The 19,464-nt window shown below is 33.4% G+C and overlaps 1 protein-coding gene and 1 non-coding gene across 3 annotated transcripts in view; both read left to right on the forward strand.

The window, feature by feature from the left end:
- Positions 1-14,689, forward strand: part of LOC146953421 (uncharacterized) — a 54,213-nt gene extending 39,524 nt beyond the window's left edge. Inside the window, exons 1-2 of one of the 2 annotated variants that reach the window (XM_085709714.1) lie at positions 13,795-13,952; positions 14,309-14,689. In XM_085709714.1, the coding sequence (XP_085565840.1) occupies positions 13,856-13,952; positions 14,309-14,541 (330 nt within the window). In that variant the 5' untranslated portion in view covers positions 13,795-13,855 and the 3' untranslated portion in view covers positions 14,542-14,689. Of the gene's footprint in view, positions 1-13,794; positions 13,953-14,308 lie in introns of those variants that run through there. The other variant, XM_085709721.1, reaches the window with a different exon arrangement.
- LOC146953422 (small nucleolar RNA R71) lies at positions 6,899-7,005 on the forward strand. Its single transcript, XR_015025154.1, has one exon. It is a non-coding gene; the product is annotated as a small nucleolar RNA R71 (small nucleolar RNA).
- Positions 14,690-19,464: the final 4,775 nt, after the last annotated feature.

Consider the following 19,464-nt stretch of genomic DNA (forward strand, 5'->3'; position numbering starts at 1 on the left):
TTTGTTAGAAACAAATGAGGGCTTCCTAACTTTAGGTTTGTTGCTTAATTGGGTTTTGGTTTATGTCCCCCCATCTCGATATCGAATCAAAAGAGATCGGCCCACCATACTCCAAAAACAAATCAGAAGAAGCCCCTAACCCTTGATCCACCGAATAAGATACCATAACAACCCAAAACCAACTTTCAACTAGACACTAACTCACTATCTCGAAGAAAAAGCGATCGGCCCACCAGCATCCAGAACACAAAGTTGTAAGGTATTCGACAGGATGAACAGTGGTGCACAGATACATCATGTCAGAAAAGGAGAAAAGCTCAGCTCAAAGACCACCCACACTCTAACACCCAAACACAAAAGCAACCCAAACACAACAAGAGCTAGCGACGGCGGGCATGGACCCAAAACAGAGGCGGCCTACAAAATAAACACCCAGAGCTCACCACCACCCACAAAAACACCATTAATTAAAAAGTCCACCTCCCTACCTAAACTTCTTCCACCCCGTTTCAATTAGCTCCAGTCCATCGAACATTCCGACGCCGGATCAAGTCCATATTATTCACGAACCACCACCCCATCACCAAAATAACTATTAGGATACAATATTTTTACAAATGGGTCACTTTTATTTAGAGGTACAAATGGGTCACTTATTATTGAAATGGAAGGAGTAATATTTTTAATTAAATTTTCATATTGTTACTAAAATATTTTTTAATTATTGAAAATATTTTCACACACACAATATGTAAAGAACTATAGCATTGTTATTAAACTATTTTTAATTCAATTATAACATTTTTTGTAAAGAATAATAAAGTTGTTATTAAACTACTTTTAAAAGTTTAACAACTGTACCACACAATATGTAAATAACACACACGCACGCGCGTGCGCACACGCGCACTGATAGGGCCAAACCGCAAGTGCACGGCCTATCGAAGTAATAGTAGTAAGTAGAGTTATCGTTCCGCTAGGGAGTTGGTCATTCCAATTAGCTTTTAGAAATTGATTAGAAGAGAAAGAAATAAGAAGTTGGAGAGTGCAGTTTTTGAAGGTAAATAACAATAATATTAAAAAGCCTTGGGATCATTGGTTCATCATAATAACGAATCTTTTCACAAGCAAGCCTTAAACTTATAATTAAACGTTAATCCTAATTACTAAGGACAAGTTTCTCTTTAGCATATCACAGCTCCTCTCGAAGTCAGTGAGTGTATCCCTCCAACAACCACACCTATTCTCATGGGTGATTGCCTTTGGGGACCCTTGAAGATCGAAACTTTATGTGTCCCAAGGTTTGCTAGACTATTCTCATGTTTCGCAAACCTTGTCTAAATTCACTTGTTCGGATATCAAAGCTCCGCGTTCGCTTTATGAATTGATATATGTGATGATGAATTAACCATTATCAAACCCTCCGCGTTCGCTTCCACAGTTTGATAATAATTAATTCATGTTAAAACGGTGAATTTAGATTAGGAATTAGGGCAACAATTAATTAGGGTTTAAGACTTGGCTTGATCCGGATTACGTCATTAGACTTATCCAACGATCCCAAGACAAAGAAGTCTACTCACTCATGTTCATCGTAGACATGGGGGAAGAAGAGAGAATGTGATAAAAGTAAATTGCAAAGAAGAAAGTAAAACGAAATAAAGACTTTATTGAAATAGCAATTGAAATAAACAAAGCAAAAGATGATTGTTTATGGTGGAGAGCTACTCTATTTATAGCTTTACAATTGACTTAGAAACTAAGCAACTAAAAGGGTAAAACAGTAAAGCTGCAACAGGGTAACTTGGGCCCGAAGAAAAAGCAGCAAAAGAGACTCCTGGAGGTGGCACGGCCGTGCCACATGTTGGCACTGGCCGTGCCAAGCTTCTGACTTGGTGGGAACATATTTTTGTCCCGTATCTTCGTATTTTTGTGATGTATTTGCTCCAGTCCTCTTTCTTTTGCTCCAAGACACCTTCCACCATATATTTATTCCTAGAATAAAATAAAACACAATTTGAAGTAAAATATTCTAAACTAAAATAAAATGCAATAAAATAAAATCAAATCTAAAATAAAACTAAACTAAATAAGGCAATAAATAATACTATCTATGACTCATCAAACTCCCCCACACTTGAATCTTTGCTTGTCCTCAAGCAAAAGGCAGCAAACATAGCAGCAACAAAAGATTTGATTATGGCAATATTAAGAACAAATGTCTCAAAAGAAAGGCTTTGCCTCCAGTACACTAATTACAATTTCAAATACTTCTCATGAACCTATTCTACCCAACATCAAGTCTCAAGTGAGTGTGTGTGTGCAGTCCAACCCTTTTCTTGCTCCTGTATGATGACAGATATTATGAGGAATAGGTTCTATCCTTAGTGCTAAAGTAACCGAGAAAAGTCCTTTCTTCATTTCATATAAGAGTGATGGGAATTTGAGTTAAAATTAAATTAGATTTAACAATTAAGCACAAGGGGCTGCAGATGCTTAGGGGCTATCTATCCTCATAGGAAGTCTTCTCGGATGTAATTGTCCTTTCCCCCTAGATTCAAAATCACCCTAAGAAGTGCTGCAAAATTATTGTTTGTTTCATCTCCGCGTAGGAAGTCTTTTTGGATGTAATTGTCCTTTCCCCCTAGCATTGATGAATTTGTTTCACTTTAGGTTCAAATTAGGGAGTCACCACCACAATTAGGAAGTTAGGGATTGTCCTTTCCCCCACATGTTGGTGCCATTCTCCCGCCCCATTTAACATTAACAAATTAATAAGAATATAACAATTATGAACAATTTGATTAATTTTCCCACACAACCTTATACTACTTTTACTCTTAAGACTTTAAAGGGTCTAAGTTAACACTAAAGATAGAACGTGTTCCTTAAAATACCTATTCATACATTTGCTCAAGGATTGCAACCGGGTGCTTTTCTCATTGGAGAATTTCACAATAAAACATGACATGGGTATAGCAAGAACATAAGAAACACAAGAAACTATTTTCATGTACAAGAGGCGACCTAAAGAAGAGACAAAACAAAAATTTTCATGCCATATTTACATTAAAAACAAGCTACTTAGTTATGCCTCTTGCTATAAAATCAAAACAAAAGAATAAAGTTCAAGGGAGTTTGGAAACACTACGACTCTAGACACTTTATTAGCCCCCCCCCCCCCCCCCCCCCCACACACACACACACACACACTTAGGGGAAGCATTGTCCTCAATGATTCAAAGAAAAAGAAATTAAAAGAGAAGAAGAAGTAGAGGAAGAAGAAAGAAGGAGTAGAAGAGGAGGAGTAGAGAGAGAGTAAGGGAAGAGAGGAAGAGGAAAGCTCACATGTTATTGAGGTCCATAAGGAGGACCTTGAAGTTGGAGGTGTTGCATCATCCGACGGAGCATCTCATTATTTTCATCATTGACACGGTTGCCCCTTTGAACTTCATTGCGAAGGCCGGAGATCTCAACACCTTGTCTTTCTTGCTCGGTGCTCATCCTCTCGATTTCATTGTGAATCCATGACCATCTTTGATTTTCATTAAGCTCACCGGTTTCATGGCCATGGTGCCCCTCTTGGTGCAAGTTAGCACCTTCTCCTTCATCATGGTGCAAGTTAGCACCTTCTCCCTCTTCATCATCTTGCTCACCAAGAACATGCACATCATTAACATACAACCAATTTTCTTCCACCTCGGTGGTAGTCCGAGATGGGTTAGGCAATAAAAACACGATTGGCAAATTTAGCTTAAGTTGGTAATGGAGCGGTGGATGATGTGTGATGAAATTCATAGCAATAAGGGTTTCTATATTAAGCCTATTGTTTCCCTCAATTGGTTTGATCCCCTCATCTTCACCCACTCCAAAACATCTAGCTATATATGTAATGATGCCACCCACCACTATGTCTCCTCTACCGGCCGGTCTAGTACCGACAAAGTCTAGGTAATCAATCAAATAAAAACAAGTATTGACGGGGTGGTTGTGGAGCATTGCCCATAGCATGAACAATTCGTCGGTTCTAGTGTTTCCTAGCTCGGTTCTACCCCAAATAGTGCAAGCCATTACCCTTTGGAGGTACCTAAGTACGGGGTTGTGGATGTTGCTAGCTTTGTTGGCTCTAGGAACATAGTTGGAAACGCCGGTGATACGTGTCCAAAAGGCAGCTGGGTCATAGTTATCCGGTTTTAGGCTAGGATCCCAATGATCATGAATATATCCTTCATTTACAAAACCTAAGGCCTCACAAAAGTGCTGAAGTGACATGTCATAATCAATATTCATCAACCAAAAAACAACTCTATGGTTAGGGTTATCAAAATTCAACTTATCTTTAGTGAAAACAATTGAGCTTAAAAATTCATAAGTGAAGTTTTCATAACCCCGCATAGGTTTCAGCAAATCAGTCCAACCTAACTTTCCTATCAACCTAGAAACATCATCAAACAGCTCTAGCACATCTAAAGTGTTGGGATCAGGATAACGAGAAGGATGCAAGTGTTTAGAGATTAGAATTTTATACCTGTCCCTTTGCTTGTTGTTTTTGAAGCTTATTCCATGATTCTTCACTTGTGCTTGCTTCTTTGGGGGAGGTCCTCCTTGAGAGCTTGCTGGTTCTTTACCACTTCTTCTTGAAGCCATTGACCCTTGTTGGAATTGGTTTTGAAGGTTTAGGGTTTGGGAGGATTTTTGGTGGAAAGGATTGGTTTAGGGTTGGGGTTGATGTTCAAGGAAGGTTTGTTGGTTTGGATGTGGAGATTGGTTAAGGTTTTGTGGTTTTTTGGGTTAGGTTTTGAAAGATTAGGGTTTTGGTGAATTATTGGTTTGGGTGGATGAAAGTTGTTTTTGATTGTTGGTTTTTGTTTTGGATGAAGTTTGTGATTGATTGGTGAAAGAATGGAGTAGATTGATGAAGACCTGAGTGAGATATGGAGGTTTGAAGGTTTGAAGGTTATGGAGGGTTAGAGAGAAGTTTGAAGGTAGAGAGAGGTTTGTGGTTTGAGAATGAATGGAGAAGAAGAAGAAAAATTGGTATATAGTGGGCTAGAAGTCGGGCACGGCCGTGCCACCCTTGGCACGGGCCGTGCCAACACTCTGGTAAGGAGGCTTCAAAATTTTTTCAATTTCATGATTTTTCTCGAATCACACTTGGACAAATACCTACAAAACAAATTAAAACAAAGGAAAACAAAACAAAAGCTATTAAATGCGTGGGTTGCCTCCCACGAAGCGCTCTTTTAATGTCATTAGCTTGACGGTTAGAAAGAGTCCTTAGAATGGATCAAAGATATCATGTTGTGTAGATGGCGCTATAAAACGTTCTTTCACAACATGGTCGTTAAGCATGCAACAAGAGTAAAGAGCGGGACCCTTCATAACATTTTCCAACTCAAATCCTACCATCTTATCACTCACTTGAAAGACTATCCTACCAAGTTTAACATCGATGAGAGCTCCTGCAGTTGCAAGGAAAGGTCTACCTAGGATTATGGGGACGTCATTGTCCTCTTCAATGTCAACGACTACAAAATCAGTTGGGATGTATATCCCTTCTATCTTAACAGGTATGTCCTCGACAAATCCTACAAGTTTCATGGTAGAACGATCAGCAATTTTTAATTCCATCTCGGTAGGTTTCAACTCTCCTATCCCTATCCTTTTAAGAAGAGACAAAGGCAGCAAACTAACACTAGCTCCTAAGTCACATAAGGCTTTGTTTATGGTTTCATTCCCAATTTCACATGGTATGGCAAAGCTACCTGGATCTCTAAGCTTAGGGGGTGCTTCTTGGATGATTGTACTAGTTTCCTTAGCCAAGGCTATTGTCTCATTATGCTCTATAGCCCTTTTCTTTGAAAAAATTTCCTTTAAAAACTTGGCATATAGAGGCATCCTAGACAAAGCTTCAGCAAAGGGAAGTTTAATGCAAATCTTCCTAAGTATGTTAACAAATTTTTCAAATTTACCCTCTAGTTTAAGCTTTTCAGGATTTAAGGGGGATGGAGTTTTGTTTTCTTCAAGTGGTTTTGCTTCTTCTATCACAACTTTATCACCTAAGGGCTTGACATTTTCTTTCCCAATGTTTTTAACCTTAGCAAAAGTTTCGCCTAACTTACTACCCCTAAAAGATATAACATTAACTTGGGCTTTGGGATTGGCTTCGGTTTGACCAGGAAAGACTCCCGGTGTTTGGGAAGATGTAGCCACTTGTTGGGCTATTTGAGCGATTTGAGTTTCAAGCATTTTAGAGTGAGTAGCAATAGAATCAACCTTGGTATTGAGCTTGGAAAGAGAATCATTCAGAAATCCAGTTTGGTTTTTAAGTTCTTGAAGTTGTTTGTTTTGGTTGGCAATAGAGTTTTCCAACAAAATTTCCAAATTGGATTTTTGAGTGAATCTTTGGTTGTTTTCATAACCGGGTGGTGCTACTTGTCCATAGGGATTTTGGTTTTTATAGAAATTTTGATTTTGTCTCATCCCTTGGTTGTATTGAGCATAATTCATTTGCTCAACACCGTTAATAGCACTACCTAGTTGGCAATCAACACCAGCATGACCAGTTATACCACATATTTCACAAGAAGGAGTAGAAGCAGAATTGATAGCACTAACATTGAGTTTTTCAAGTTTTTCAGTTAGTGTATCAATTTTAGAAGCAAGGTGATCATAGTTAGAGACTTCGTGTATACCTGCCTCCTTTTTGGAGGGTGAAGAACTAGTGATGGCTCTTTCGTCGGTCCACTTGTAGTGATTTTGAGCCATGTCTTTGATCAAGGCATACGCCTCCGTGTAATTCTTTTTCATAAGTGCTCCACCTGCAGCTGCATCAACAGACATCTTAGTGGTATAAGACAAACCATTATAAAAAGTGTGGACTATAAGCCACTTCTCTAGGCCATGGTGGGGACAAAGTCTTAGCATTTCTTTGAAACGCTCCCACGAATCATAGAGAGATTCCCCATCTTTTTGGTTGAACCGCGTAATTTGGTCTCTAAGTTTAGCGGTTTTAGATGGTGGAAAGAAGCGGGCAAGGAATGCTTGCCTCATCTGATCCCATGAAGTAATGGAACCGACTTCGAGGGAATGGAACCAAGCGCTAGCTCTATCCCTTAAGGAAAAGGGAAAGAGATGAAGTCTTACGGCCTCTTGGTTCTCTTTCATGGTTCCACTAATTCGTAGGAAAACAGAGATGTGGAGATTGGGATCCTCAGTGGGGGATCCCGAGAATTGGTTTTGCTGCACCAAGTTAAGTAGGGCAGGCTTGATTTCAAAGTTGTCATCCTCAACCGTTGGGTACACAATAACAGCTTGTGGCTCAGCTGTAGACGGCGTTGCATACTCTTTGAGAGTGCGATTGGCCATGGCGGTGTTATTTCGTGCGTCTCTCTTTCGTTTATGCAAATACCTTTCGATCTCGTTGATTATTACAACTCGATTTCTGGTTTTTCGCATAAAAAAATTGAGAACCCAAGAAGTTAATAATGACAGAAAAATAAAAAGTTAAAAATAAAAAGAAAAAGAAAAGAGAAAGAAGAAGAGAGAATTCTAATCACTAAGAAAAAGCTAATTAAATTAGTTAACTCCCCGGCAACGGCGCCAAAAACTTGATAGGGCCAAACCGCAAGTGCACGGCCTATCGAAGTAATAGTAGTAAGTAGAGTTATCGTTCCGCTAGGGAGTTGGTCATTCCAATTAGCTTTTAGAAATTGATTAGAAGAGAAAGAAATAAGAAGTTGGAGAGTGCAGTTTTTGAAGGTAAATAACAATAATATTAAAAAGCCTTGGGATCATTGGTTCATCATAATAACGAATCTTTTCACAAGCAAGCCTTAAACTTATAATTAAACGTTAATCCTAATTACTAAGGACAAGTTTCTCTTTAGCATATCACAGCTCCTCTCGAAGTCAGTGAGTGTATCCCTCCAACAACCACACCTATTCTCATGGGTGATTGCCTTTGGGACCCTTGAAGATCGAAACTTTATGTGTCCCAAGGTTTGCTAGACTATTCTCATGTTTCGCAAACCTTGTCTAAATTCACTTGTTCGGATATCAAAGCTCCGCGTTCGCTTTATGAATTGATATCTGTGATGATGAATTAACCATTATCAAACCCTCCGCGTTCGCTTCCACAGTTTGATAATAATTAATTCATGTTAAAACGGTGAATTTAGATTAGGAATAATTAGGGTAACAATTAATTAGGGTTTAAGACTTGGCTTGATCCAGATTACGTCATTAGACTTATCCAACGATCCCAAGACAAAGAAGTCTACTCACTCATGTTCATCGTAGACATGGGGGAAGAAGAGAGAATGCGATAAAAGTAAATTGCAAAGAAGAAAGTAAAACGAAATAAAGACTTTATTGAAATAGCAATTGAAATAAACAAAGCAAAAGATGATTGTTTATGGTGGAGAGCTACTCTATTTATAGCTTTACAATTGACTTAGAAACTAAGCAACTAAAAGGGTAAAACAGTAAAGCTGCAACAGGGTAACTTGGGCCCGAAGAAAAAGCAGCAAAAGAGACTCCTGGAGGTGGCACGGCCGTGCCACATGTTGGCACTGGCCGTGCCAAGCTTCTGACTTGGTGGGAACATATTTTTGTCCCGTATCTTCGTATTTTTGTGCTGTATTTGCTCCAGTCCTCTTTCTTTTGCTCCAAGACACCTTCCACCATATATTTATTCCTAGAATAAAATAAAACACAATTTGAAGTAAAATATTCTAAACTAAAATAAAATGCAATAAAATAAAATCAAATCTAAAATAAAACTAAACTAAATAAGGCAATAAATAATACTATCTATGACTCATCACGCGCGCACACACACACACACACACACACACACACACACACACACACACATATATATATAACCATATTAAGATTTTTTCTCGATTAAATTGGAAAAGAAACTCAAATTATTTAAACAATTCCGATTAGATTGGCACCATGTATTATTGATAATAAAAAAAAATTAGGCTAGCTTTAACATTTAACAAATAGAAATATAAACAATTTGTTAAACCACAAAGTTCATTACACTAGAATATATTTTCAGTGGCTCTAAAAACACCAGCCCCATAGAAAAGGTTGAAAGTGGGGCGCATAAAATGAATAAAATTAGTGAAAGTGCATAAAGGTAGCGTGATAAGAACAAGGAAGAACATGCAAAAAGGAATAGATGTAGCACGATTCAATAGAAAGGAATAAAGGTATAAATCTATTGTGATTCCTTGATGAGAAGTATGAAAAGATTAAAAGTGGCTCTACAAACCACAACCCCCATAGAAAAGGTTAAAAGTGGGGCACGTGAAATGGATAAAATTAGAGAAAGCACATAAAGATAGCGTGATTAGAACAGGGAAAAACTTGCAGAAAGGAATAGACGTAGCGTGATTCAATAGAAAGGAATAAAGGTATAAATGTACCGCGATTCCTTGGTGAGATGTGGGAAAATAATAAAAGTGGTCTACAAACCTCCACCCCCATAGAAAAGGTTGAAAGTGGGGGCACATAAAGGAATAAAATTAGAGGAAGCACATAAAGGTAGCGTGATTTGAACAGGGAAAAACCAGCAGAAATGAATAGATGTAGTGTGATTCAATAGAAAGGAATAAAGGTATAAATTTACCGTGATTCCTTGACGAGAAGTGGGAAAAGATTAAAAGTGGCTCTACAAACCATAGTTCCCATCGAAATGGTTGAAAGTGGGGCACATGAAATAAATAAAATTAGAGAAAGCACATAAAGGTAGTGTGATTAGAATAGGGAAAAACTTTCAAAAAGGAATAGATGTAGCGTGATTCGATATAAAGGAATAAAGGTATAAATATACCATGAATGCTTGATGAAAAGTGGGAAAAGATTAAAAGTGGCTCTAAAAACCATAACCCCCATAGAAAAGGATGAAAGTGGGGCACATGAAATGAATAAAATTAGAGAAAGCACATAAAGGTAGCTTTATTAGTTAAAACAGGGAAAAACTTGTATAAAGGAATAGATGTAGCGTGATTCAATAGAAAGAAGTAAAGGTATAAATGTTCTGTGATACCATGATGAGAAGAGGGAAAAAATCGTAGATTATGAGATTAGTTGCTGAAACTATAAGCATTGTGGATGAGAAATTACCAATATGGGTTGGTCCAACACTTTTAAACAGGTCCCACATAAAGTGGTGGGTCCATCTATTACGTTCTATTAGAGGTGGTTTTCTGAAATTATTGAAACCAGAATTAAAGCCTATATAACCTCCTTCTTCTTTATTCTTTTTTTCATTCTCGTGTCTCTCATCCTAAATATGAGTCGTTCTCGTGAGACATCTTCTTTTATTTCTCTCCCTACTCTTAGTTCTCAAAACACCCCTCAAGTCATGAACAAGATCAAAGGGATTATAAGTTGTGACTTTACCTCATCAATGTCTAATTCCAACCTGGTGAATAATCTCCAAAATATTTTAGACGAGATGGAAACCTTCAAACCCAATCTTAATAGTTTTGAAAGAGGTGTTATGGTCTCTCTTCAGATCTTGTTGAACAATCTGCGTTCTGATATTCCTATTATTGAGTCCACCCTCAATAATTTTAAGCAAGCTGAAGAACGACAAAGGCTCACTGATGATCACTTGAAGTACATTCACAAAAAGATTAAAGACAAAAAATTTAACCTTGTTAGACTCTGGGATGAAGAGTTCCACATTGATCAACACATTTGTTATCTTGAACATGAACTTCAAATTGCTAGGAATAAAAAGGCAGATATTTCAGAAGCCCTTGATATGGAGACGACCTCTTTCTGGGAGGTGGATGCAGAGTCCAAAAAAGCACATGCAGAGAACTCTCATTTGCTTGTTGAGTTATTGGTTATGAAGAAAGAAGTCAATGATGTAATTGTTAAAAGAAACAACTTGGAAGAAGCATGGAAAGGGATACAATCCCTTTTTGATTTGTAATTTTATTGAATTCCCTTTCTTCTTTTCTTTTTTATGTAATCAATATGTAATATCACGTCTTCTAGCCTTAAGTTTATTTTGATTTCATGAATAATTTGTTTATAGTATTTTAAATATGGCCCATTGATTGATATTTCTCGATTACTCTAATAAATATCTCGAATCAAATAAGAATATTATTTGAAAAGTATTTTTTCTATGATAAAAGGTCCTTCCCAATTTGGGGACAATTTTCCAAAACCTCGAGTCTTGGTGTCATCTGGTAAAACTATTTTCCATACTAAGTCTCCTATTTGATTTTTTTTTTCTTTTTGTCCAATAATGCTGTCCAAAACCAAAAAAAAAATCTTCGCTTAGATAACTCAATTGATAATACATCATATTTAAATAGTTTTCCACAAGTACATCATCTGTTATTTGTAATAATTATGATTTCAAGTTCAATTTAACCATTAAAACAACATCTTGACAATACCTTAATTTAAAAAGGAATGGTAGTGGTAATTTCTTTAGGAGAATTTCGATATGCCTAGAGTATCTGATTTAAAGTCTCATGCCAACTTCGAGGTTTTTGATTAATATAATTTGTTATTAAGTTAATCAAAATTTTGTAAATAGCTTTAACTTGTCCAGCATAATATGGAGTTGATGCTAACAATTTGATGTTCCTAGATTCAACATTATCAAACAATTTTTTCCTGTGAAAATTGTTCCTCTGTCTGTAGTTAGGGTTTGAGGAATTCCAAATTTCCAGACTATATGGTCTTCAATAAAATAGATAACATCTTTCTTTGTGACATTTTGGAGTGGGGTTGCCTTAAACCATTTTGAAAAATAATCAATAGACAACAAGATGTATCTATAGCCTTGCGAGGAAGCCGGTGAATTTGAAAAATCAAGTATTGACACATTGAATATTATCAAGTTTTTCACATTCTTCACATCCTTTGGCAAATTTGAAACAATCTTTGACCATCATAGGCTATAATACATTTTTTCTTTTCAAAACCCAAGTCATTTTATTACCAGCTTGATGTGAACCACTATTTCCTTCATGTACTTCAGCTAAGGTTACATAAACATCTTCCTCGCTCAAGCATCTCACTAAAGTCCCATCCGAAATCTGTTTGTACAATTCATCACCTAGTATGGTGTAAAATAAAGCTATGTACTTAAATTTCTTACTATGAAGACACATTCTCATAGTGTTGATGTTCATAGTCCTGAAATCACATTCTCATATAGTTTTTCAAACTTCAATTATATTTTGAAAATGTTTCCTTTATATGTCATGTTCTAACTTCTCAAGAGTCTTTTTCTACAACTTTCTTTCTTTAAATTTTTTTTTTTTTTTATGATTTTATATTGGATAGTGTTGCAAATTATTATTTACAGGGTGATAGTATTACTAGTTGTATTTTTTTAGGGGTATTTGGCTGTTTTTATTAATGTGTAATTTTGGTTCTATTACAGTGTTATGGAATCAACAGCGGATAATTTAAATATTTTCTTTCAACAATCTATCTGATTTAAAATTAAGAAGTCAAAATTATTTAAAGTTGTGATTTTTTGTCCTTTGGAAGCAATAACTCATGCTCATTGGTCACTCTTATTTTGCACTGATAGATCTCCTAAAGCTTTTTTTTTGAAGAAACTAAACTTGTCCAGAAATTGACACATGGAAGAATCAAACCTAAGATTTTAAGAGGAGCAAACTCTAAAGTACCAAGTCAACACTACCACAATATCTACAATATTTTTAGTTAATGAATATTTTTTGTCAAGATCGATTCAACAATGTGATAGCTAGATTAGTCTTTTAGTTAATGAGTATTTTTTAGTCTTTTCAAAAGCTTTATATATGATAATGCAATTTCAAAAATATTAATCGTTAATTATAATTAACTTTCCATATATCTCACGGGTTCAAGGACTAGTTATGATCATTGTTGTCAAAATCCCGACTTAAATTCTAAAATTCAGGATTTTGCGACTTTCTTCACCTTCAACGACTTAAATCCAAAGTAGAATCCCAAAATAGACAAAATCCATCGATTTTGATTGTCATTTTACAATTTCTTATAAACGAAGTCATTTATGACTATATATCATTAATAACATATATTTAGTATTTTTTTTGTTGTAAAATACATCGATTTTGATTGCGATTTTACAATTTCTTATATCGATTCTACAATCTTTCGATTTTGGTTGCGATTTTACGATTGTTGATTTTGCTCTTCTCTTTCGACCTGAAGCAAAATCTCGATTTTGACAACCTTGGTTATGATTAATAATTCAATTTTTAGTGCGAAGATTTGAACAGAGTCAAGGGTAAATTTGGCCAAATATTAACTACTTTGCATAATAATTTCAAATTATTGAGATACCGTTCAAATGGATATCAGTAGATTATTACTAAGACAATCTCAACAATGATCTCTACTTACATGTAGCATCCCTAGTCAGAATTAATATTAAATCAATCATGTATCATACACTAATTGAATTCCATGTTTCATCAAAACTTTCATTAGCAGCTATAGTTATATTATGAGAAGTGAACATTCTCGTTCTCTATACATATACTAGCAAACAAAGATCATGTACATAAGCATGAGACCAGCTATATTCTTTTCATACAATCCTCAAAACAAAACAAAATTCTCTTCATACAATCTGAATGTATGTCGTCGATCCACTTACTAATAATAGTAACTCAGGAATAAAGATAAGAATGAACTAAAAAAATATCAACAAAACAATTTAATGCTCTTATTCTATATTTCTGCCTCCCCTTGCCTATAAATACCCAACATTTGGTCACTTCATTTTCATCGATCAATACTTTTCCGAGATACATATAAGTTTCATAGAGAGTACTTTATAAAAATGAATTCAAAGGCTTTACTTTTCCTAGCCATGTTGTTGGCTTCCATCCTTCTCATATGTGCAGAGTCTGCACCCAAGGACTTGGACAACAAAGATGGTAATACTAGTTTTGAACATTTAGTATAATTTCCACCCATTATATATATTTAGTATAACTTTTTTTTTTGGTACAAATATTTAGTATAACTTTACTAAGTTTAATAAAACTTATTATTTTTGCTACAAAAAAAAAACTTATTATTTGTACGTTGTATATATGAAAATAAGCTAGATTCACTCATAAACAAACTTGAAATAGCGACATAAATTTAGAGATAGAAAAAGAATGAAAAATCAAGTGATTAATAAAAAAAAATCCATTTATAGTTTTCCTCTTAATACTTTTTATAGTAGCTTTCTAAATGCTGTGAATTTTACTACAATCTGATTGTATATATTTCTCTTGATTTGCAGAAAAAATTGACACAAATGGATATTATGGAGGAGGTTATGGTGGTCCATGGCGTGGTGGCGGCTATGGCGGTTGGGGTGGTGGTTATGGTGGTAGGGGTGGATATGGTGGATGGCGTGGGGGTTGGGGTGGTGGTGGTTGGCGTGGGGGTTATGGTGGCGGTCGCGGCGGTTGGGGTGGTGGTTGGCCTAACGAACACCATGATGCTTATCCTGACGCTGAACCTCAGAACTAAGCAAGAACTTGAGCTGTTAGGGTTACTACTACAATAAATAAAACCTCATGTGAAGTGTACTTAATAGAAAAAAGAAAAAATATATAATAAAAGCTAGAATCATGTGATGTATTGTACTTACTAAATAAATAACACTTTTGTGCTACTATTTCTTTCGTGTTAATGTCTTGTGTTCCTATTTTGTAGAACCCTACATTCCAACACACAGTGGCAACTGCAGGATCCTTAGATCAAAGTTTCAATTTATTTCTTTGATTATAGATCCTCCCTTACATGCATATCTCTCCAAAAAAATATATTATGAGACCATATACAGCGCTAGTATCAATTTATCATGATCATCATCTTAACAAAACTAAGCCAATTTCCAACCACAATTAAATATATGCATGCTGTGATACCAATTGATGAAATTGCTAAACTCGGTCAATACAATTTATAATCTTAAATTGCAACAAGAACAAATCAATAATTATTATCGTAAAATTAGAGTCTGTAAGGATTACTTGAATATGCAGATGCTAGTGATTTTGTCCTTGGGTGTGTTTCTGGAAGGATTACTAACTGTATTACAGTCTACAACATTTTGTGTGAAGTCACATTCCCATTATAGTAAGTCCATACAAGGTCATCCACATCAGTCTAATAGAAAATAAAATGAAATGTTTTTCATTAATAATCTCAAAAACGCAGTATGATAATTGATAAAATCATATAATTGATATTAACAATATATTCCAATATTTTTGACATAATTAATATGAGTATTACAATAAAACTAACTATGCTAGTCCACAATAAAACGATCCAAAAAAATCAAATTCGAGCTATATAAGCAAAAAGGTGATAACAATGCAATCAAGCAAGTATCGTTAGGCATGTATCAAAGATATACCATATTAGGGTTTGCTACAACTTATTTAACAACGACTATTATCAACAGGGAAATGATCTATAGACACCTCTTTGACACATTGAGCGAAAAAGAATTAAAATGAGTGATATGATACATGTAATATCTTCGTAATATGATGAAGTGTTAGATGAGTATTGAGAACTTTGGGATGTACAAATATAAGAGCTAGTCCCTAAAATATATATATATATATATATATATGGCTAAAATATGGTTTTGGTCCCTGCAAAATAGGCCAGTTTTGGTTTTAGTCCCTGCAAAAAATTTTTATAGCTTTTGGTCCCCGCAAAAATAGGCCAGTTTTGGTTTTAGTCCCTGCAAATTTTTTTTATAGTTTTTGGTCCCTGCAAAAATATGTCAGTTTTGCTTTTAGTCCCTGCATATCTTTTATAATTTTTTTTATAGTTAAAAAATTCTGGAAAATTGAAAAATTAACAAAAAAATTAAAAAAATTCTGGAAAAATTAAAAATTAATAAAAAATTGAAAAAAATTAAAAAATTATGGAAAATCGAAAAATTAATAAAAAAATTTTAAAAAATTCTGGAAAAATTAAAAATTAATAAAAAATGGAAAAAAAATTCTGGAAAATCGAAAAATTAATAAAAAAATACTGTAAAAATTAAAAATTAATAAAAAATAATAAAAATTTCGGGAAAATCGAAAAATTAATAAAAAAATTAAAAATTAATAAAAAATTGAAAAAAAATATTAAAAAATTCTGGAAAATTGAAAAATTAATAAAAATGAAAAAAATTGAAAAAAATTAAAAAAATCTGGAAAAATTAATAAAAATAAAAAATGATTAAAAAAATAAAATAATCTAATAAAATGAAAAATAATGAAAAAATTCTGGAAAATAAAAAATATTCTGATTATTATATATATCGAAATTTCGAAATTCTGGAAAAAATGTATTTTTCGAAATTTCAAAATTTTGATTAGTATATATGTCGAGCTTAGGTTTTTTCAGTGTATTTTTTCCCTTATTTTCGGTTTATAAATACACAAAAGTTCCCGCTTTATAAATACACAAAAATTCCCGGAAAAAATACTAATGAAAATTTCGAAATTTTGAAAAATACATAAAAAACCTAAGCTCGGTTTATAAATACACAAAAATTCCCGGAAAATTTTTGAGAAATACTAATGAAAATTTCAAAAATTTCGAAAATTTTTCATTAAAATTTCATTTTTCCAGAATTTCATTTTTATTTTCAAAAATTTAAAATTTCATTAAAATTTATTTTCCAGAATTTCATTAAAATTTCGAAAATTTCATTTTTCCAGAATATTAATTTTTTTAGGAAATTTTCGAAATTTTATTTTTTCCAGATTTTTTTAATTTTTTCCGTTTTTTTTCATTTTTATTAATTTTTCAATTTTCCAGAACTTTTTAATATTTTTTTCAATTTTTTTATTGATTTTTCATTTTTCCAGAATTTTTTAATATTTTTTTCAATTTTTTTATTAATTTTAAATTTTTCCAGAATTTTTAAATTTTTTTATTAATTTTTCGATTTTCCAGAATTTTTTTATATTTTTTTCAATTTTTAATTTTTAAAGAATTTTTTTAATTTTTTTATTAATTTTTCAATTTTCCAGAATTTTTTAATTTTTTTTCAATTTTTTATTAATTTTTAATTTTTCCAGAATTTTTTTAATTTTTTTATTAATTTTTCAATTTTTCAGAATTTTTTAATTATAAAAAGAAAATTATAAAAGCAGGGACTAAAAACAAAACTGTCATATTTTTGCAGGGACCAAAAACTATAAAAAAAATTTGCAGGGACTAAAACCAAAACTGACCTATTTTTGCAGGGACCAAAAGCTATAAAAATTTTTTGCAGGGACTAAAACCAAAACTGACCTATTTTTGCCGGGACCAAAAGCTATAAAAAAATTTTGCAGGGACTAAAACCAAAACTGACCTATTTTGCAGGGACCAAAACCATATTTTAGCCTATATATATATATATATATAAAAGCTCATTATCAACATCTTATCGATTATAATTTATTCATATTTATAGATACTATGGAATCATAGTATTACTTTTAAAAGTGGGAATCACTCTGGTCACATAGCAATTTCATAGTATCCTATGAAACTCAGATACTTCAAAATGAATAATGTATCATATCCTCTGTGTATCCTGCACCGATAACTGTCCTATACTTCCCGATACGTATCAGGTACCACATGCTTCCAATTCACAACTCTTACCACCAGGGCACTAATGTTTTTGATGACATGTGATATCTTCAATGTTATGTATTCAACACAAATCTTGGGTCCTATTTCTTTCAATCTCATAATCCCTAAATCATTTCTCACCATCATGCAATTGAACCTAATAACAATATCCTCACCCTTTTTGGTGGGCCTAATTAACTTTTATGAGAAAAAAAAAGACTGCAATGAATTGAATCAGGTAGAACATGAAAAGTTCATTTTTTTAAAAAGTTACTAACACCGTTGCAATTTTTTTTTATAGCAGTTCATTTTCATTATTATTTTTTCTTTCAATTCCCACATAACGGTTCCTTTTTAATATTATTTTTTCTTTTGGTTACCATATAGTAGTTATTTTTCATTATTATTTGTTTCTTTCGATTATCACATAACATTTTCTTTTCATTTTCATTTTTATAGATTTAATGGTCTTTGCGGTTAGGACCAATTTTTTGGTGAAGACTTTTGTTTATATTTTTTTTCTTTTGATTTGTGTTTTTTACTGCAGTCCATCTTTTGTTTTTGTTACTTTTTGAGGTAGTTTAATAACATAATACTGAATATAACAATAAAAGTAATAATATAGTAAATTTCATTGTAATATATGAAGCTCTACAAAACCAATGTAGAAAGAGATTAATTTATTTTTTCAATTATCCCATTTATGCATATATCCAATTATCCCACTAACAAAATATTTTATAGATCATAATGTGCCTCTAATTTCCAAGTAAAAACTGAAATTTGAAAAGAAAGATGGATGAGAAACAAACCAATGAAATAAAAAATTTATCCTCAAATCCTAACTCTCTAAGAACAAATATTTGGATGAAATGGAAAATAATGGATGAAGAGTGGGAGAAAAACAAATGATCAAGAAATGGAATGGAAAAGGAAAGATGAGAAAGAGGCAAAAAAAAAAAAAAAAGAAGAAAAATAAATCAGAGAGAGAAACTGAATCATGATAAAGTGATACGTGGAAGAGAGGGAGATGGAACTCAGATGTCAAGGAAGAGTTTTCGATGGGAATCAAGGTTGTAATGACCATTAATAAAAGTCAAGGACAATCACTTAAACATGTCAGAGTATATCTTTCAACACCAATATTCTCATATGGTCAATTATATGTTGCAATTTCAAGAGTGGCCTCAAGAAAAAGTTTGAAGATATTGATAACCAATGAAGCTGGTAAAGATGATACCGTTACATCAAATGTAGTTTACAGAGAAGTTTTTAGAAATGTGTAATAATTTGTATCTAATTTTAGATTTTAAATTGTTTTCTGTTGTTTATGTTTCTCACAGACTATAAGTTCAATATGAACAACAACATTAATATTTTCATGAATAGTGAATCACAATATAGTATTAAGTATTACATCAAACCCGACCCGTGTGTCGCACAGGTGTAGGTCTAGTGTTATGATACATGCTCTTAGTTTCATGCAAAGCACTCGTGCACCGAAAATTAATTGAAATTATTGTCTTCATATTACTTAAAAACTTGCATCGTAGAAGTGGTCATTCTCAATTCGAATGCTACCAATCAAGATCATGTAGTATATGACCTTCATTATCGACCTCCATAATAGTTCTTGCAATCTGAATAACACTCTTTTGTCTACTTTCTAATAATAGTAACTCGAGAATGATCACGTACGATCAAACAAAGGGAAAAGATAAGAATGAATTTTAAATAAAAAATGTCAACGAAAGAATTTAATGTTTTTTGTTCTATTTCTTCCACACTTGCCTATAAATACACAACTTTCAG

The sequence above is a fragment of the Medicago sativa genome, chromosome 1 (assembly GCF_051527215.1).
Source record: "Medicago sativa cultivar Bolivia chromosome 1, Bolivia_mono, whole genome shotgun sequence".
Classification (NCBI taxonomy): Eukaryota; Viridiplantae; Streptophyta; class Magnoliopsida; order Fabales; family Fabaceae; genus Medicago; species Medicago sativa.